This window comes from Chrysemys picta, chromosome 1, assembly GCF_011386835.1.
Source record: "Chrysemys picta bellii isolate R12L10 chromosome 1, ASM1138683v2, whole genome shotgun sequence".
Lineage (NCBI taxonomy): Eukaryota > Metazoa > Chordata > Testudines > Emydidae > Chrysemys > Chrysemys picta.
Genome location: NC_088791.1, coordinates 273,911,973 through 273,928,033, shown reverse-complemented (window position 1 = coordinate 273,928,033; position 16,061 = coordinate 273,911,973). Strand labels below are relative to the sequence as shown.

Sequence of the window (16,061 nt, the reverse complement as noted above, 5' to 3'; positions counted from 1 at the left end):
CATTGAAACCTAAGACCATGTTCTGAAAAGCAGTTCTTGTACAGTTTTTTTTTTTTTTTTTTGGCTGCTTGGGGCGGCCAAAACCCTGGAGCCGGCCCTGTTCGGGAAGTATAATTTTGTGGGGAAATTCCACATTTTGGACAAAGCAGGAAATAATTATGTGTCTGCTTTATTCTTTTTAACAGCAAAGTTTTAAAGCTATTGAGAAGGCTGGAATATTAGAAGTACAATAATTCCTGGGAGACAGATTGTTGGACGGAATACAGGTGATTAATAAAAGCAATTTATTACCGAATTCTGCATAGTTTTATGGTGTGTAGAAGGAGCCTCTTTTATTTCATATAGGGCACTAAAGGAGGAAATACCAAAGTTAAAGTTTACTGTACAACTTTAACTTGGCCCCCTTTAGGAAGGACTTGCCTACACAAGGAACTGTTTCTGGTGAACTATTCCCAATTTATTTTGGAATAAAGAGTGTCCATAGAGGAAGTTAATCAAGAATATTTAATCTATTTTAAATTCACTTAATCTTATTCTGAATGAACTTTCATGTGTAGACAAGCCCATAGTCACATGAGAAGAAAGATGACAGGAGAAGCCCTGAATCTTTTTTTAACAAGGCAACAGCTATCCTTTGCAAACTGGAAACTGCACCATAAACACAACTGACCTCCACTTTTTATGTGCAGAGTGTGTACCCCACATTAAGCCTTTGGTAAGAAGCCACATTTCCTCTTCCTTGCTTTGTGTATGGTGACATGCTCATTACATGGTGTATTGATGTGCAGTACCTTAAAGATGGAAACTGAAAACTTGTCCATTAAAAGCAAAAAAAAAAAAAGTATCTCTAATCAAAGTATTTATAAATAAGCACCTAATCATTGTCATATCTAGATGCTAAAGAATAAAGAAACTTTCTTGTGAGTAAGTACAATTTGACATGGAGAAATGTGAACCTGATTTAGATTACTTGTATTATGAATATTTTCAAATGAGGGATTTGGAAAAGTGTTGCATACATGTGATGTATGATTACATTTGTTTATGTGCAAGAAGACTTGACCATCCATATTCTGGGTTGGAAATTGGCTTTGTTCACACCAGCTGAAATTCAGCCTTGTGTGTAGCCGAGGCCTAGGACTCGCTTAAGCCCTATTTTGAGGAGTAAAGTGGTGCACAAACCTTCTGTTGGCTGTCTGCACTAGGGCAGATTCTACCCTCTGTGGGGAGCAGATGTGGAAGTGTCAGGGCCTCTATGCTGCTTCCACAGTGAGGAACTGAAAGCAAATCCCAACGAGATCAAGTCAGTTAGAGACATGTCAACTCCAATGGATGTGAAAGGGATACAGCACTTCATGGGAAGGATAAATTTTCTGTCCAAGTTCTGTCCACACGTGGCTGCAGTAACAGAACCCATATGTCAGCTCACAAGGCAGGATGTTGAGAGGGACTGAGTAGGTTCCCAACAGGAAACATTTGACACACTGAAACAAATGGTAATGGATGTCCCTGCCTAGAAGTACTACCAGCCGGGAGAGCCACTGATACTCCAGTGTGATTGTGACCCTAATAGCATCCCAGTGCCAGAGGGGAAGGAGCTCTCCAGAATGTAGCAGTGAGCCACAGCTGGCCAGACCAGCTCAGTGTACCCCAACTCACTGCTATCATCTGTCATGTTAAGATATAGGCAAACTGGCTGGTTATTAATATTATTGTGTGGTGTATGTATGGGTGATGTTTCCAGCACATATTTATACTTTTTCACATGTTCTTACACCTCTTAAGTCAGGGTGGTCTTAAGTTACCCATCCTAGACAAAGGAATGTGGTTCTGCCTGCTTGAATATATCTCCAATGTAAATTAAGCAGGAAGAGACAATGAAATTACATTTATATGCAAGGTAGACAAAGCCATCTGGCAAACCAGGGTGGGGGAGGGCCACTTAACACTCTCTGCAGAGGGGGGGGGCAGGGGAGGGAGATGGAAGCTGCAGCTCCAGGAAACCTTCCTGCCTCCTGAAACAAGGTCATTGAACTTTGGTAGATATAAGGAGAGAGAGAGAGAGATTTTGGCATCCTTCATGTGAGGAGACAAAGAAACCAACTGCTTTGGGTTCTGCGTGTTGGATCCTGGCTAAGGCCTGGCCAGCCATGCTGGAAGAAGGACTGTGGAGAGAAAACTACTGTAAACAAAACACTCTAGTTTGCTAAGTGAGGTTTTAGGCTTAGAAGCATATTTTTACTTTTGTTTGTAACCATTTCTATCCAAATTACTTCTACTTGGTATCACTTACATATCTGTTCTTTGTTAATAAACTTACTCCATCTCAGTAACTATCTCAGGTGTAGTGTTTCAAATGGAAAAGTGAAGTCCTCAGCCAAATTAACAGGCTGGTGTTGTGTACTGTCTCTTTAAAGGAGCAGTGAACTTGTAAGGTTTCGTTTGTTCGGTGAGAGGACTGGACACTACAGGGGAGATGGTTTGGAGGAAACTCGGGGCTGGAGGGGCTCTTAGTGTAACCCTGCAAAGGAGTAACCAGGCTGCTGGAAGCCAGGGTGAGGCTATTGTGTTGTGAGCAGGCTGCTGGTATCAGGGCTCTGAGCCACAGCGGCCCAGCACAAACAGCCAGAGCTACAGGGCAGGCAATTACTGGTCTGGTTTGAACCCCACCGCATCACAGTGGTGCATCGGAGAAAGTTTTGGGTGTAGCTCCTTTGCAGGAAAAGCCAGTCTCTCATGCCAGCAGAGCCCTGTGAGACTGAATAGGGCCATGCACAAATAGAAAAAGAGCTTCTGGCTGTGTTATTTGGTGGAGCGATTATATCAGTACTTCTGTGGTCAGCTAGTAATAGTGCAATCGAACTACAAACTCCTAGAAACAATCCTGGCAAAGCCCCTTCTCAGTGCTCCAAAGAGATTGCAATGCATGTTGATGCACCTCTTGCGCTGCCAGGTAGAGATCTGATATTGTCCAGGACAATTATTGACGTTAGCTGACACCTTGGGCAGTGCCTATATACCCAGCATGAGTAAGTTGGAGGAAAGGGATGAGGGCATTGAATCCATTAACATGCTAGCTCCCACTAACACCCAGTTTCAACAGCAAAGCTGATGGAAATCAAAGAGCCTATGGAAAAGGACATCTATGACTACAGGCAGTCAAGAAAGCAATATCATGAGGGTGGCCAGAAGACAAAAACCAAGTACTGGTAGGAGCAGAACATATTTTCAAAATAAAGATGTGCTGAGTGGATGGAATGGAATCATATTTCGAGAGCAGAGAGTTGTTTTTCTTGCCTCGTTATATAAGGGTTTCATGGAAAAAATACATACCTCACACCTGGGCATTGACAGCTGTTTTTAGTTGGGCTTGAAAGCGTGTTTACTGGCCATTAATGAATACACAACTGGACTCCTTGTTAATAGGGTATGATACCTGATAGGTGTGTGATAACCACCAGTAGAAAGAGACCATGTGAGCTGCCTGTTCGACCATAGGAAAAGGTGGGAGTGGACTTATTTACCTTCAAGGAAAACCAGTACTTGATTACAGTGGATCCTACTCAAACTGCTGGGAGGTCACTGCCCTGCCTGATAAAAGAAACAAGTCAGTGATTGGCAAACTGAAGGCCCACTTTGCAAGATCTGGCATTCTGGATACTGTAGTCATTGATAACAGACCCCAATTTGCCTTGGAAGAATTCAAGGAGTTTGTGCTCATATGGGAGTTTGACCACCACAACTCCTCCCTAGCATACCCACAGAGTAATGGTGAGATGGCCAAAAAAGTCCTGCGCAAGCACTGATGGGATGAAGGACCAAAACCCTGCTACCTATTGCAGACAGAAGGATGGAGATACCTCAGAGAGTAGTTGGTCAATAATCAAAGAAAGCAGGCAGTAGAGTATGATAGATCAGCCAAGAACCTACTGGCCCTGGAGACAGGCACTCCTGTGAAGATCTAACCATTAGAGAGATACCAGAAGGAGTGGACTAAAGAAGTTGTGAGGACTGCAGAGGCACCCAGGTCATATGAGGCAACTATGCAGGAGTGACAAGTGATCTGACGGAACAGAAGACTCTTATAAGTCAGCAGATACAACACCCAGAGAGAGCCTGCGGAGATAAAGAGATTGTCACTGAATGGAGAGCCAGAGAACCGTCCCGAAGCCAATCCCACAAGGAGGATGGAGACTCCTCAGAGAGAGAATTTGCCAGACTCGGAGACAGGTGACAAAGACAGAGATAGTTCTCTCCCAGTGTGGTTGTCTGTTGAGGAGACCAAGCTATCTCAAAGACTCTATAACCAGCTGAGTTTGTCGTAAAGGCAAGACACCAACTTAGCAATATCTCATTAAAGGGACATGGGGTGGGGCTTGGGCATCAATTATTTGTTTTTAGTGTTTATGTTAAAATGTTTGTGACAGAGGGAAGGTGTGTCAAGTAGTCAGAGGGTCAATGTTCCCTGGAGAGATGGTTATTGACAGACATGGATAGAACAGGGAACACCAGGGAGTTAGGCTGGGAGGAACTCAGCTACATGGACGCAGTAGTCCACAGGGTTTAATAAAGGTTCACTTGTTCAAATTAATTTGCATTCCTCTTCACTTGTTGGGAATGAAACAGAGTAGGTGTATGTACATTAGCTTTGATGGAGCTAGGGTGCTAAAAATAGGAGTGTAGCTGTGGCAGCATGGTCTGCGGCTTGGGCTAGCCGCCTGAGTATAATTCCGCCCGGGACCATAGGTACTTTCTTGGGCAACTAGCCCATCCCACCACCCATGCTGCTGCAACTACACTTTTGTTTTTAGTGTATTAGCTCAAACAAAGCTAGCATGGGTAATGAGCTGGAAACTACACCTACTTAAATGTAGCTGTACGCAATAACTGACTCCTGTGTTCCTGATTGACTAAGCTGGAGAGTAGAGCAGAAAAATCTTATATTGCATTTAAACCTTTAATACAGTGGTGGGCAACCTGTGGAACGCGGGCCGTATGCGGCCCATCGGGGTAATCTGATTGTGGGCTGTGAGACATTTTGCTGATGTTGACTGTCCATAGGCCTCTGCTTCCCGCAGTTCCCATTGGCCAGGAACGGTGAACCGCAGCCACTGGGAGCCTGAAACAACAGTTTCAGAGCCTGAAACAACAGTTGTGAAAGGAACTGCCCCATTTCTTCTATACACATAACAATAATGCTACCCTAACAGTTAACATTGTTAACTATTTCACTGCTTCTCAAAGCATGTAGGAAAGGAAAGGGTATCATATTATGAAGACCTACATCAGCATTACCCTGACATCATGGAAGATCTATAAAATTAAGAAGGGTATGCCTTTCCAAAATCATGTTGAGAATGTTGGGGCCATAGTTGATTTCATTTTCCTAAAGAGGTGCTCAGTTTCCAAAGGTTAACTGCCTTTGAAAAAAAAAATCAAAATCTTTATTGGAAAATAAACCCAATCCCTTTCTGTAGAAACAACTGGGCTGTCTCAGATGAAGCATTGCCAGAGTTGATTGCTTGTTAAACTTGTCAAAATGTCACACTTCCTACTATTATTCAAGTACTGGATGAAATGAAAAGCAATAGATGGTCAGCTGTTGCCATGGTGTGGGTGTGTATATGTGCGTGTGTTTTTAATCAGAGACTGTCTTGTGTTCTTGCTTTTCGTGTGATTATAGCAATTTAGGTACCCTAAATTATGCAACAAAACTCATTGCTAACTAGTGATGCCTGTATAGATAACTAACACTGAATGTCTTTGGAATAATTCAGATATCTCTGCTTAATGTGTTGGCAGAATTTTTAAAGGGTATTTTATGAGTTATTACAGAATCAGATAGGTTTACCAGAGCCTTGAACATATTTTTATTGCGTGGGAACTAAATAATGCAATCACATATTTTGTACATTACACAGTGCCAGTGTGTGCTTTGTACCAACAGACAAGTCAACAGGGAAAGGGTGTTGTTAGTGATTTAATATCAACACGTTGGAATTTAGATTCCTTATTAAATTGTGAGATATTAGGGTGTAGGAAAGTTTTAAAGATTTTCTGACTCAGACCTGATTTTTGTCTTTACAAATACCTTGTTAAATATTCCCATTTGCTTTAATCAGAGTCTTGGCTGTTTTGATTATTATTATGATGTCAGGAATCTTGAGCGTTTTCACTGAATGACTTTGCAAAGCTCAATTAAAAAAGTAAAAATGCAATTTCTTGTCAGTGCTAGTTTTCATGAATTTTAAATAATACACTGTCAGGCCTGCCCTTAGTATTTTTTTCCAAGCTTGAGGAACTTTTTGTCCCCTTGCTCTGACTCTTGCCTGTCATTCTCAAATCCCACTCTGCATTATATTGTTCAATCACATCAATCTCAAATTGCATAAATAAACAGGGTAACCATATGTCACTGTTTTCAGAGAATTTCTTTGTCATTCTTACAGATAACTGTTTTGTCCTGGTTTTTGTAAGCTCTAGCAGACTGGACACCTGAAATAACTGCAAGCCAGCTGATGAGCTCCAGAGGGTACGTCTACACAACTATTGGGAGTGAGTCTCGCTGCCTGGGTTGACAGACTCATGCTACCGTGCTGAAAATAGCAATGTGGGCATTCTGGCTTGGGCTGGAGCTAGGACTCTGAAGCCTAAGGAATGGGGTGAGCTTCAGAGCCTGAGCTCCAGCCCAAGTCCAAATGTCAAAGCAAGGTCTACACAGTTATTTTTAGTGTGCTAACCTGAGCCCCACTAGTGCAAGTCTGTCGACCTGAGCTGCGAGACACGCTCTCAACATCAGTGTATGCATACCCTTAGGGACCACCCCTAGCTCTGTCCTAATATAATGTTCATAGAATCATAGAAGATTAGGGTTGGAAGAGACCTCAGGAGGTCATCTAGGCCAACCCCCTGCTCAAAGCAGGACCAACCCCAACTAAATCATCCCAGCCAGGGCTTTGTGAAGCCAGGCCTTAAAAATCTCTGAGGATGGAGATTCCACCACCTCCAGAGGTAACCCATTCCAGGGCTTCACCACCCTCCTAGTGAAAAAGTTTTTCCTAATATCCAACCTAGACCTTCCCCACTGCAACTTGAGACCATTGCTCCTTGTTTTGTCATCACTGAGAACAGCTCCATCCTTTTTGGAACCCCCCTTCAGGTAGTTGAAGGCTGCTATCAAATTCCCCCTCACTCTTCTCTTCTGCAGACTAAATAAGCCCAGTTCCCTCAGCCTCTCCTCATAAGTCATGTGCCCCAGCCCCCTGATTATTTTCATTGCCCTCCACTGGACTCTTTCCAATTTGTCCACATCCTTTCTGTATTGGGAGTCCAAAACTGGCCGCAGTACTCCAGATGTGGCCTCACCAGTGCTGAATAATCACTTAAATTTAATAATTGGAGATATCCTATCGCCTAGAACTGGAAGGGACCTTGAAAGGTCATCAAGTCCAGCCCCCTGCCTTCACTAGCAGGACCAAGTACTGATTTTGCCTTAGATCCCTAAGTGGTCCCCTCAAGGATTGAACTCACAACCTTGGGTTTAGTAGGCCAATGCTCAAACCACTGAGCTATCTGCTGGCAACACTCCTACTAATGCAGCCCAATATGCCGTTAGCCTTCTTGGCAACAAGCGCACACTGTTGACTCATATCCAGCTTCTTGTCCACTGTAATCCCCAGGTTCTTTTCTGTAGAACTGCCGCTTAGCCAGTCAGTCCCTGGCCTGTAGCAGTGCATGGGATTCTTCCATCCTAAATGCAGGACTCTGCACCTGCACTTGTCCTTGTTGAATCTCATCAGATTTCTTTTGACCCAATCCTCCAATTTGTCTAGGTCACTCTAGACCCTATCCCTACCCTCCAGCGTATCTACCTCTCTCCCCAGCTTAGTGTAATCTACGAACTTGCTGAGGGTGCAATCCATCCCATCATCCAGATCATTAATGAATATGTTGAAGAAAAAAAATGTTGCCACCAGACCTCTAATAAAGTCCTCCAGCAAACATCCCCTCCACATATAGGCCCTGATTCACTACTTGCTTATCTCAGTGTAAAACTGGTGTAAGTGAGTGATAGCTCAGGTACACAGAACAGAAGGGATCAAGGGGAAGACAAAGGACTGAGAGAGTGAATGATTGTGATAGAGAGAATGAGGAAAGGATATAAAGGGGACAGCTGGAGAGGGAAGAGGAAAGAAAGTGAAGACTGAAGCAAGGGGAAAAAGAGAGGAGAAAGGGGAAGAAAAACAACCCAAAATCTTAAAACATAGTACATGTAACAGAAGGGAATGGCAGTTTTTCTCTCTTCTCCAGCATCCAAATCCTGCTGCACAAACTACCCTGACCCAGCCCCACTAATATACTAATAAAATACCCTGTGAATCCTAGTATCCTGTGAATCCTTCTTCTTTAGGACAAGCATCTTATTTTCCACACTTTACAGCTGGTTGATCTAGAAAACTAGCTTAGTTTTAAATAAACTATGTCTCAAATTATTGAACAATTTGAAGTATTTGCAACAGCCCAACATTTCAGATGTGATTTTTTTGTTTGTATGAATTCATGTATCAGACTGTTAGTATTAAGGTTTGAACAGTTCATATTCTACTGATATCATTGGCTATGAGAGGCTTTCATGACTCCTTGAAGACCTCAAGCATTTCTTGATCAGGTTCTGATTTGTAGTGAGTATTTACTAAGATGCATTTAAATTTTGAAATCCAGCTATTAATACTACATCCTGCTAAAACTCTTCAAGATACAGCATGTTTCACCATCCAAAACATTTCTAACTGTCTTTGTTGCTAATTCTTAATCTCACCACAGTGTTGTTCTTTAATGTTTTTTCTTTTAGATCCCAAAGGAGGATACATCCCTGAATAAAATGTCAACCTTCACCATAGGAAAATCATCCCCTAATCAAAGTGGTATGTTGATGCTGTTACTTTCAGGGTATTTAAAGCATAGGGGGAAATAACAAGCCCTTTTCATTGCATGTATACTGTATGTGAACCTAATCCAAGTGCCATTGTGCCCTCCATATTCTTGTTTCAACACGGTTTCAAATCAGACTGCATGCTGCCCACCCTAGAACAATGGCGGACTACTTATTTGATTAAGTAATGCATGTGAGGACCGGTTTGGGAGGTGGAGGCAGCAGTGCTGCTTGATCCTTATCAGCATTTTCATTCTGGTTGAAGTGCTGGGAATGCCAGCACCACACAAGGGAGGAGTGGGGGAGGGAAACAGCGGGGATAGAGCATGGCTTCTGCTCTCATTAGTGCCTGTGGTTACCCTGGAGACCAAGGAGCAGCATAGTGGGGGACATGCTCAGCGGCTGTTGAGGGAAGCAGAGAGAATAGGCAGTGTGAGCAGAGCAGGTTAAGGCGTTGCAGAGAGAGAAAGGGAGGGGCAGGCTTACTCCCTGCAACATTGTCCCTCTCCCCAATACACCCTGTAATTTCAGATTGTTGCAGAGGGAGAGACTTAGGAAAGAGGATTTGGGAAGACAGGACAGAGGGAAAGAAAATATAATTGATTGGTGGTTGTCAGGCAAGATTTTTCTTACTGTCAACCCTGTCTGTAATAATGCCTTAAAAAGGAGAAATATGGATAGTGATTAGGAAAAGACTGATGGCAAAAGGTTGGGAGTTTGGGTTCTGCTTGGATCAATGTCCAGATGCTTATTAGAAGTCTAATGACACCTATTCTTCTGCATTTGACACAATTGCGTTAAAAATCTCAAAAGATTTCAAGCACTTCAGGTTCTGGTTTTGGCTGGACACCCAGAGTCCTCCCCCTGAGCTATTAAAATTAGGACTGTCAAACGATTACAAAAATTAATTGTGATTAATCATGAGATTTTTTTAAAATCTCATGATTAATCGCAGTTTTAATCACATTGTTAAACAGTAATAGAATACCATTTATTTAAATATGTTGTATGTTTTTCTACATTTTCAAATATATTGATTTAAATTGTAACAGAATAAAAAGTGTACAGTGCTCACTTTATATTATTATTTTTATTACAAATATTTGCACTGTAAAAAAGATAAACAAAAAAAATAGTGTTTTTCACTTCACCTCTTATAAGTACTGTAGTGCAATCTTTATCGTGAAAGTGCAAATTACAAATGTAGAATTTTTTTGTTACATAACTGCACTCAAAAACAAAACACTGTACACTTCGTATTCTGTGCTGTAATTGAAATCAATATAGTTGAAAATGTAGAAAAACATCCAAAACTATTTATAATAAATTTCAATTGGCATTCTATTATTGTTTAACAGTACGATTAAAAGTGCGATTAATCGCGATTCATTTTTTTAATCAAGTTAATTTGCTTTGAGTTAATCGCTTGAGTTAACTGCGATCAATTGACAGCCCTAATTAAAATGTTTTCCTTGGTTTTAAGCAAATATTTTTATACAGCTATTTTAAATAACTGAAATATAAATCTCTGTTAGTTGCTGCATTGCCACAGAGCATCCATAGGGGATAGCAAGGAACCAGGGGCGGCTCTATGTTTTTTGCCGCCCCAAGCACGGCAGTCAGGTGGCTTTCAATGGTACGCCTGTGAGTGGTCCGCTGGTCACGGAGATTCGGCTGCATGCCTGCGGGAAGTGTCCCCGCCGCCGAAAACGCGGGACTGGCGGACCTCCCGTAGGCATGCCGCTGAAGGCTGCCTGACTGCCGCCCTCACAGCAACTGGCAGGCTGCCCCTCACAGCTTGCCGCCCCAGGCACGCGCTTGCTGCGCTGGTGCCTGGAGCCGCCCCTGCAAGGAACCTCACTACACAAAGGCGAACACCTCAAATAGGAATTCTTGTGGAGCAAAGCCACCGTTACACCCTTGAAATGGCTACAGCATGTGATCGGCGCCATGTAAAGCTTACAGCTCAGTTTTGCAGATGCATTAAAGGTTGTTCCTTGTATCCTCCCCTCCCTTTTGTACTTGCTCAAGGACTAAGGCAAGCTGCAGCAAAATATATACATTAAATCTGTATAAGCACATTAATATATGTCACCCTTGACTTGATCAGTATAGATACAATTTGATGCAGATTGGGCCACACATACAGTAGAAATGCACATTAACAGTAAACTATGTGCACTGCAGTATTATAAGCAAACATTAAATGCATATTATTTAGCTGCTGCCTCTAGATGGGGCTTCGTTTCAAGTTAATTGGATTATTTAAATTAAGAAATATGATTAAAAAATCCAAAATGGACTTTTGGAGTAATTTCACTTTCATGATATGCCACTGGGGAGAAATGAATGTTCCGCACACTAGGCTTGATGTACTCTTGGGTATATATTGATGTGCATCTTGAAAACACCACATCTATGCTTATGCTTGTGCTTATGCGTAATAGCAGATTTTTAGAGACGTGTGAGACTGTAACTGATTTTAGAGCAGAACTTTAAATGTGTTGGAAAAGGTTTGCAGGAGTCCTTTGCTAAAATTATGCTATCAGTATGAAGGGAGTGTTGGGAAGATTTCCTTACTTCCGATGGAGTTCTTCCTTTTGGATACTGCTAACCCATTCTTGCTGAAGATGGCTTTTATGCTTGGGGCTCATAACAATAATTTTGAAGAGCAAACGTTTTGCACCAGATGTAAGGTATTAAACAAAATTACTTGGAGGGAGAGAGCGTACAGTTCCCTTTACAAAGTCTTCAAACCTCCATCGTCAGTTGTCAAATGTCGGAAGTTCTATTTGTCTGCCTGCCTATTGTTGTTGTTATTCCATGTCCATCACTGTACTACTGAATACTGTGCTATATTATCAATACGCTGAGCAAAGTATACATTTTATAGCAAGTGCATTTAATATAGGTTAGTTTGCTAATTAGTGCTGCCTCCATCTTTGACTGTAGCTACGAGGAAAAAAATGTTTAAATAGAAAAAAATGAATACCTTTCCCACTCCTTCACCCCTCCATTGTGCAAGAATTAAGGTGTAGATTTTTAACAGTGAGGATAGTTAACTATTGGAACAGCGTATGTTGAAATGCACTGGACTCCCTATCACTTGAAGTTTTTAAATGAAAAATGGATATCTTACTAAAAGATATGCTATAGCTCAAACAGAAGTTATGGGCTTGCTGCAGAAATTATTGGGTGAGGTTCTTTGGCTTGTGTTAGGAGGCAGTCAGACTAAATGATTATAATGACTACTTCTGGCCTTAAAAACCTATATACCACGGCGTAAGAGAAGGAGAAATTAGGAAGACATTTGTAGAAGCTCATATTAAAATATTGGTAACATCACTGGTCCAGTGAAAAAACCTGTCCTTGATCTGCATGTGAACATCCCAATCATCCCACAGTGAACCACAGAAAATGGTAGAGGACATGTTATGGCTTGCAATCTTTTCTTGATTTTAAATGTAATACAGAATTTCATCTTTGTACTCTGACATTGTTTTTTCACTAAAGAAAATATTTCTGAAGCACGTACTCCAGGCACTCTCCCTTAAAACAAACAATCATCTCCTTTGCTGTGTTTTGCTTCTTCTATCTGGCCTATGTATTTGTGGTTCTTCATACTTGTCACTACACTTTAATTTCATGGATAAAAGGAACTTGGCTTCCTCTTTTCACAAGTCAGAGCAAAATACTGGTGCGACAAATGAACACAATACCGACTGTGTGTACTCTGTTTGTGAAGTGATATGTCTTTCCAAACACAAAGAGTATAACCGTATACTTTCAATCTGAATGACGTTTAGTTATATCTGCTCAAATCCATTTTGAGTGACGCAAGGAGTTTTGAAGGTTTTTTTGCTGTGGTGCTCAGAGGCTAGGCACATTATAGAGATAATCCAATAGGCTTCCCAAAAGAAAGGATGCAGAACCCATAGTTTCTTAGCACTCCAATTTATTGAGTAAGTGTGTGTCCTTAATGAGAGTCTCGTATGTACATGTCATATGTCTAATTTGTCACCTCCAACTGGGCTTCAAAAGGAGTTTCCATGTGTCATGACTGCAGGATTGAGGCTCCACTGCAACTGAACACACAATTAAAGGGAAGGTGCAGTAATGGTAGAAAACAAAGTGATGGTAAGGAGCTCAGAGGGGGAGAAAAGGATATAGCTGTAATAGGCTTAAGAATGAACAGGGAGGCTTTTCCCATGGGGCCAAACTACCATGAAAAGCAGAATTATTCACAGCTGTCTAATACACTGAGAATATGTTCTCATGGATCATGTGAAATAATATTCTTCAGTGTACCAGGCATTAAGACTGTTCGTTAAGGTTATTTTGCATGTTTGTAACACATTAATGGATATTTTCTAATTCACTCATTAAATCAACTCTATTTGTGTTCCGAAGTAAATCAAGCTGCTGATTTTTAAGCTGAAATTGTGAATTCAAACGGGTAAAGTGGGATTCAGGGACTTCTACACTGGTTGTAGCACAGCAGGTTATTTATTGGTAAAACATAAAACATGGAACACTTAGGAAGGTAACTTCTAATACCCAAATGACCTGCTGAATGATTGTACATGTGGCTTAACAGACTGATATTAAAGAAGCCTTGATCTTCGTGTGTAATATCTAAAGATTCAGTTTGTGCCATAAATATATATAGGTATATTGCAAACTTTCTCAGAAAAACAAGTATTTCTAATGCTATTCTAAGTTTTAGACCTTTATCACATAGTTTTTTCAATAGCTGTGCTTCTGCATTGATAGATACAAAGAGTCCCACTCTTACAGGGAAAAGCAGACAACAGGTTGTTCATGATGACAACAGCAAGCGAAGGACCCTGTTGCAGGATAGCAGCTGGATAAAGAAAAGACCTGAGGAGGAGAGGTAAGGAAAGAATTAATTTCAGTTCAGGCAGTAAAGATCATATGCAGCATATTTTCCCTGACTGCAGGTTAACATACTCTTCTGTTTATTTTTTAATTTATTCCTATTATCTAATTTTTTGCAAGAGTAATGCTTTAGCAAGTGGGTTTGCATTTATTTCACTATAAAATCTCTATTGGCCCAACCCTGAAGTGCTGCTGAAAGCCTCCTGCAAGCTGTTAACATCCTTAACTTCCACTGTTACCTCAGTGGGAGCTTGGGGTGCACAGCACCTCACTAGATGTGCTCAGCACCTCACAGGATCGGCTCAAGATGACATTCCCTTATGCTTTGATTACTGGAATACCTGATTTTCCATGTCTGGAAAATGCCAATCATTTAATGTTGACACATTCATTTAAGGAACTTAATTGCATCAGGACCAATACTTTAACCTATTGTGGTGCCCTATTATTATGATTGGTATTACAATAATGCCTAGAAGCTGCAATCAAGTTCAGGCATCCATTGTGCTAGGCACCATACAAATACATAGTAAGAGACAGTCCCATTCCAAAGAGCGTACAGACAAGAGCTGCTGTCAGTGGAGTTAAAATGGTTTAAAACTGGTGTTAGATCTGAGTCAAGACATAAATCGTTGTCAAGCAATTGATCTTTGTTTAAATAATTTGATTTTCACCAAAGATCTGACTTTTTTTTAATTGCAGTACTAATGAAAACTATGGCAGAGTTGTGCTTAACCAATACAAATCTCAAGATAGTTTACACAGGTACAGTAAGTAGTATGTCTATACATCTGTCAAATGGTATTGCCAGAGATAAAGGAAAATACACACACTAAAGTCTTGTTTATGCAAAGAACTTGTTTTGTTCAATTTGACCCTGCTCTTCCTCCCATTATCATTAATTACTTACCTCCTATCGACTTCAATGGGAACAGGATCTGGCCTTTATCTCTGAATATATTGGAGTACTGCATAATGTCTTACATCAACATTTGCATATTGTTTTCATTTTGATCAAATGAATAAAAATGTTAAAATATATTTGTATATATGCTTATTTAGAATAAAATGTCATTTTTGCAAACAAATGCAAACTTTAAAAATAGTTTTTAATTACATGTCTAACTAATTTTTCTTTATAACAGTAACTTGAATGAAAAGGAAGATCAGAAAGTTTTACTTGGCCGATACAGATCTGATACTACTTTAGACAGGTAGCATATTCTTATATACAATATTTTGTCATTGTCATGCAAGTGGTGTTTTGTATATGTTTTGTCTACAAAAGGAAAAGTATTAACAAGTAAAATGGCGTGAGTGGCACATTAACTTTTGCATTTATACCACGGTAGTCTGATTTATTTATTTTCTAAAACTACTGTACGTGTATTTTTCCCTCCAAGATCTTTTGTCTTGAGGAGGCATAGGCACTGACTTCCTCTGTTCCTGGGGGGTGCTCGACCCCGGCTCTGCCCCAGGTCCCACCCCATCCCACCCCACCCCTTCCCTCAAGCCACACTCCTACCCCACCTCTTCCCACGCCCGCTCTGCCCCAGGCCCCACCCTCGCTCTGCCCTGGGCCCTGGTCCCACTCCACCCCTCCCCCAAGCCCTCACCCCTGCCCCACCTCTTTCCACTCCCACTCCACCCCTGCCCTGCCTCTTCCCATTCCCTCCCCAACCTGTCCCGCTCCTCCTCCTCTCCCCACATGCTGCTGAACAGCTGATCTGCGACACACAGGAGGCGTGGGTGGGGGAGGGAGGCGCTGATCCACTGGACTGCTGGTGGCTGCTGAGCACCCTCTAATTTTTTTCCGTGGGTGCTCCAGCCCCAGAGCACCCACTGAATCAGCGCCTATGTGAAGAGGGATATATTGGTTGCATAGTTCTGTGTCCAGAAAGCATTCAGATAGCAGAATGGTGTACCAGTTTGCACATAAGTTTATGTTGATGCACCTTCAAAAGGGAGTTCCTATTTTTATTATTCTGTGTCTGTAGCACTGAATAGGTTCTACTATAAAAAGGGATTTCCTAGTATTGTAAATGGAATTCCTTCTGATTTACTCCCATGCAAGTGAGTGGAGAATTGAGTGCTCTGTGTGACATATAAATATATACAACTTTTCTGCCAGCAAATACAGTCTCTGTCATGTATGTGAATTAGCAACGGGCCAGCCTCAAACGTTCACATTGAGGGAGCCTCACCCAAATTTCTCATTCCTTCCGAGTCC

The 16,061-nt window shown here is 41.4% G+C and overlaps 1 protein-coding gene across 26 annotated transcripts in view; it reads left to right on the top strand.

Annotated features, from left to right (window-relative positions):
• The window catches only part of SCEL (sciellin), a 176,753-nt gene that overhangs the window by 113,883 nt on the left and 46,809 nt on the right, over positions 1 to 16,061 (top strand). For 9 of the 26 annotated variants that reach the window (XM_065593161.1, XM_065593235.1, XM_065593204.1 and 6 more), the window contains exons 2-5: positions 8,852 to 8,924; positions 13,706 to 13,826; positions 14,534 to 14,596; positions 14,977 to 15,045. In XM_065593161.1, the coding sequence (XP_065449233.1) occupies positions 8,882 to 8,924; positions 13,706 to 13,826; positions 14,534 to 14,596; positions 14,977 to 15,045 (296 nt within the window). In that variant the 5' untranslated portion in view covers positions 8,852 to 8,881. Of the gene's footprint in view, positions 1 to 185; positions 267 to 6,449; positions 6,533 to 8,851; positions 8,925 to 13,705; positions 13,827 to 14,533; positions 14,597 to 14,976; positions 15,046 to 16,061 lie in introns of all 26 variants that reach the window. The other 17 variants (XM_065593146.1, XM_065593145.1, XM_065593220.1 and 14 more) reach the window with 9 other exon arrangements.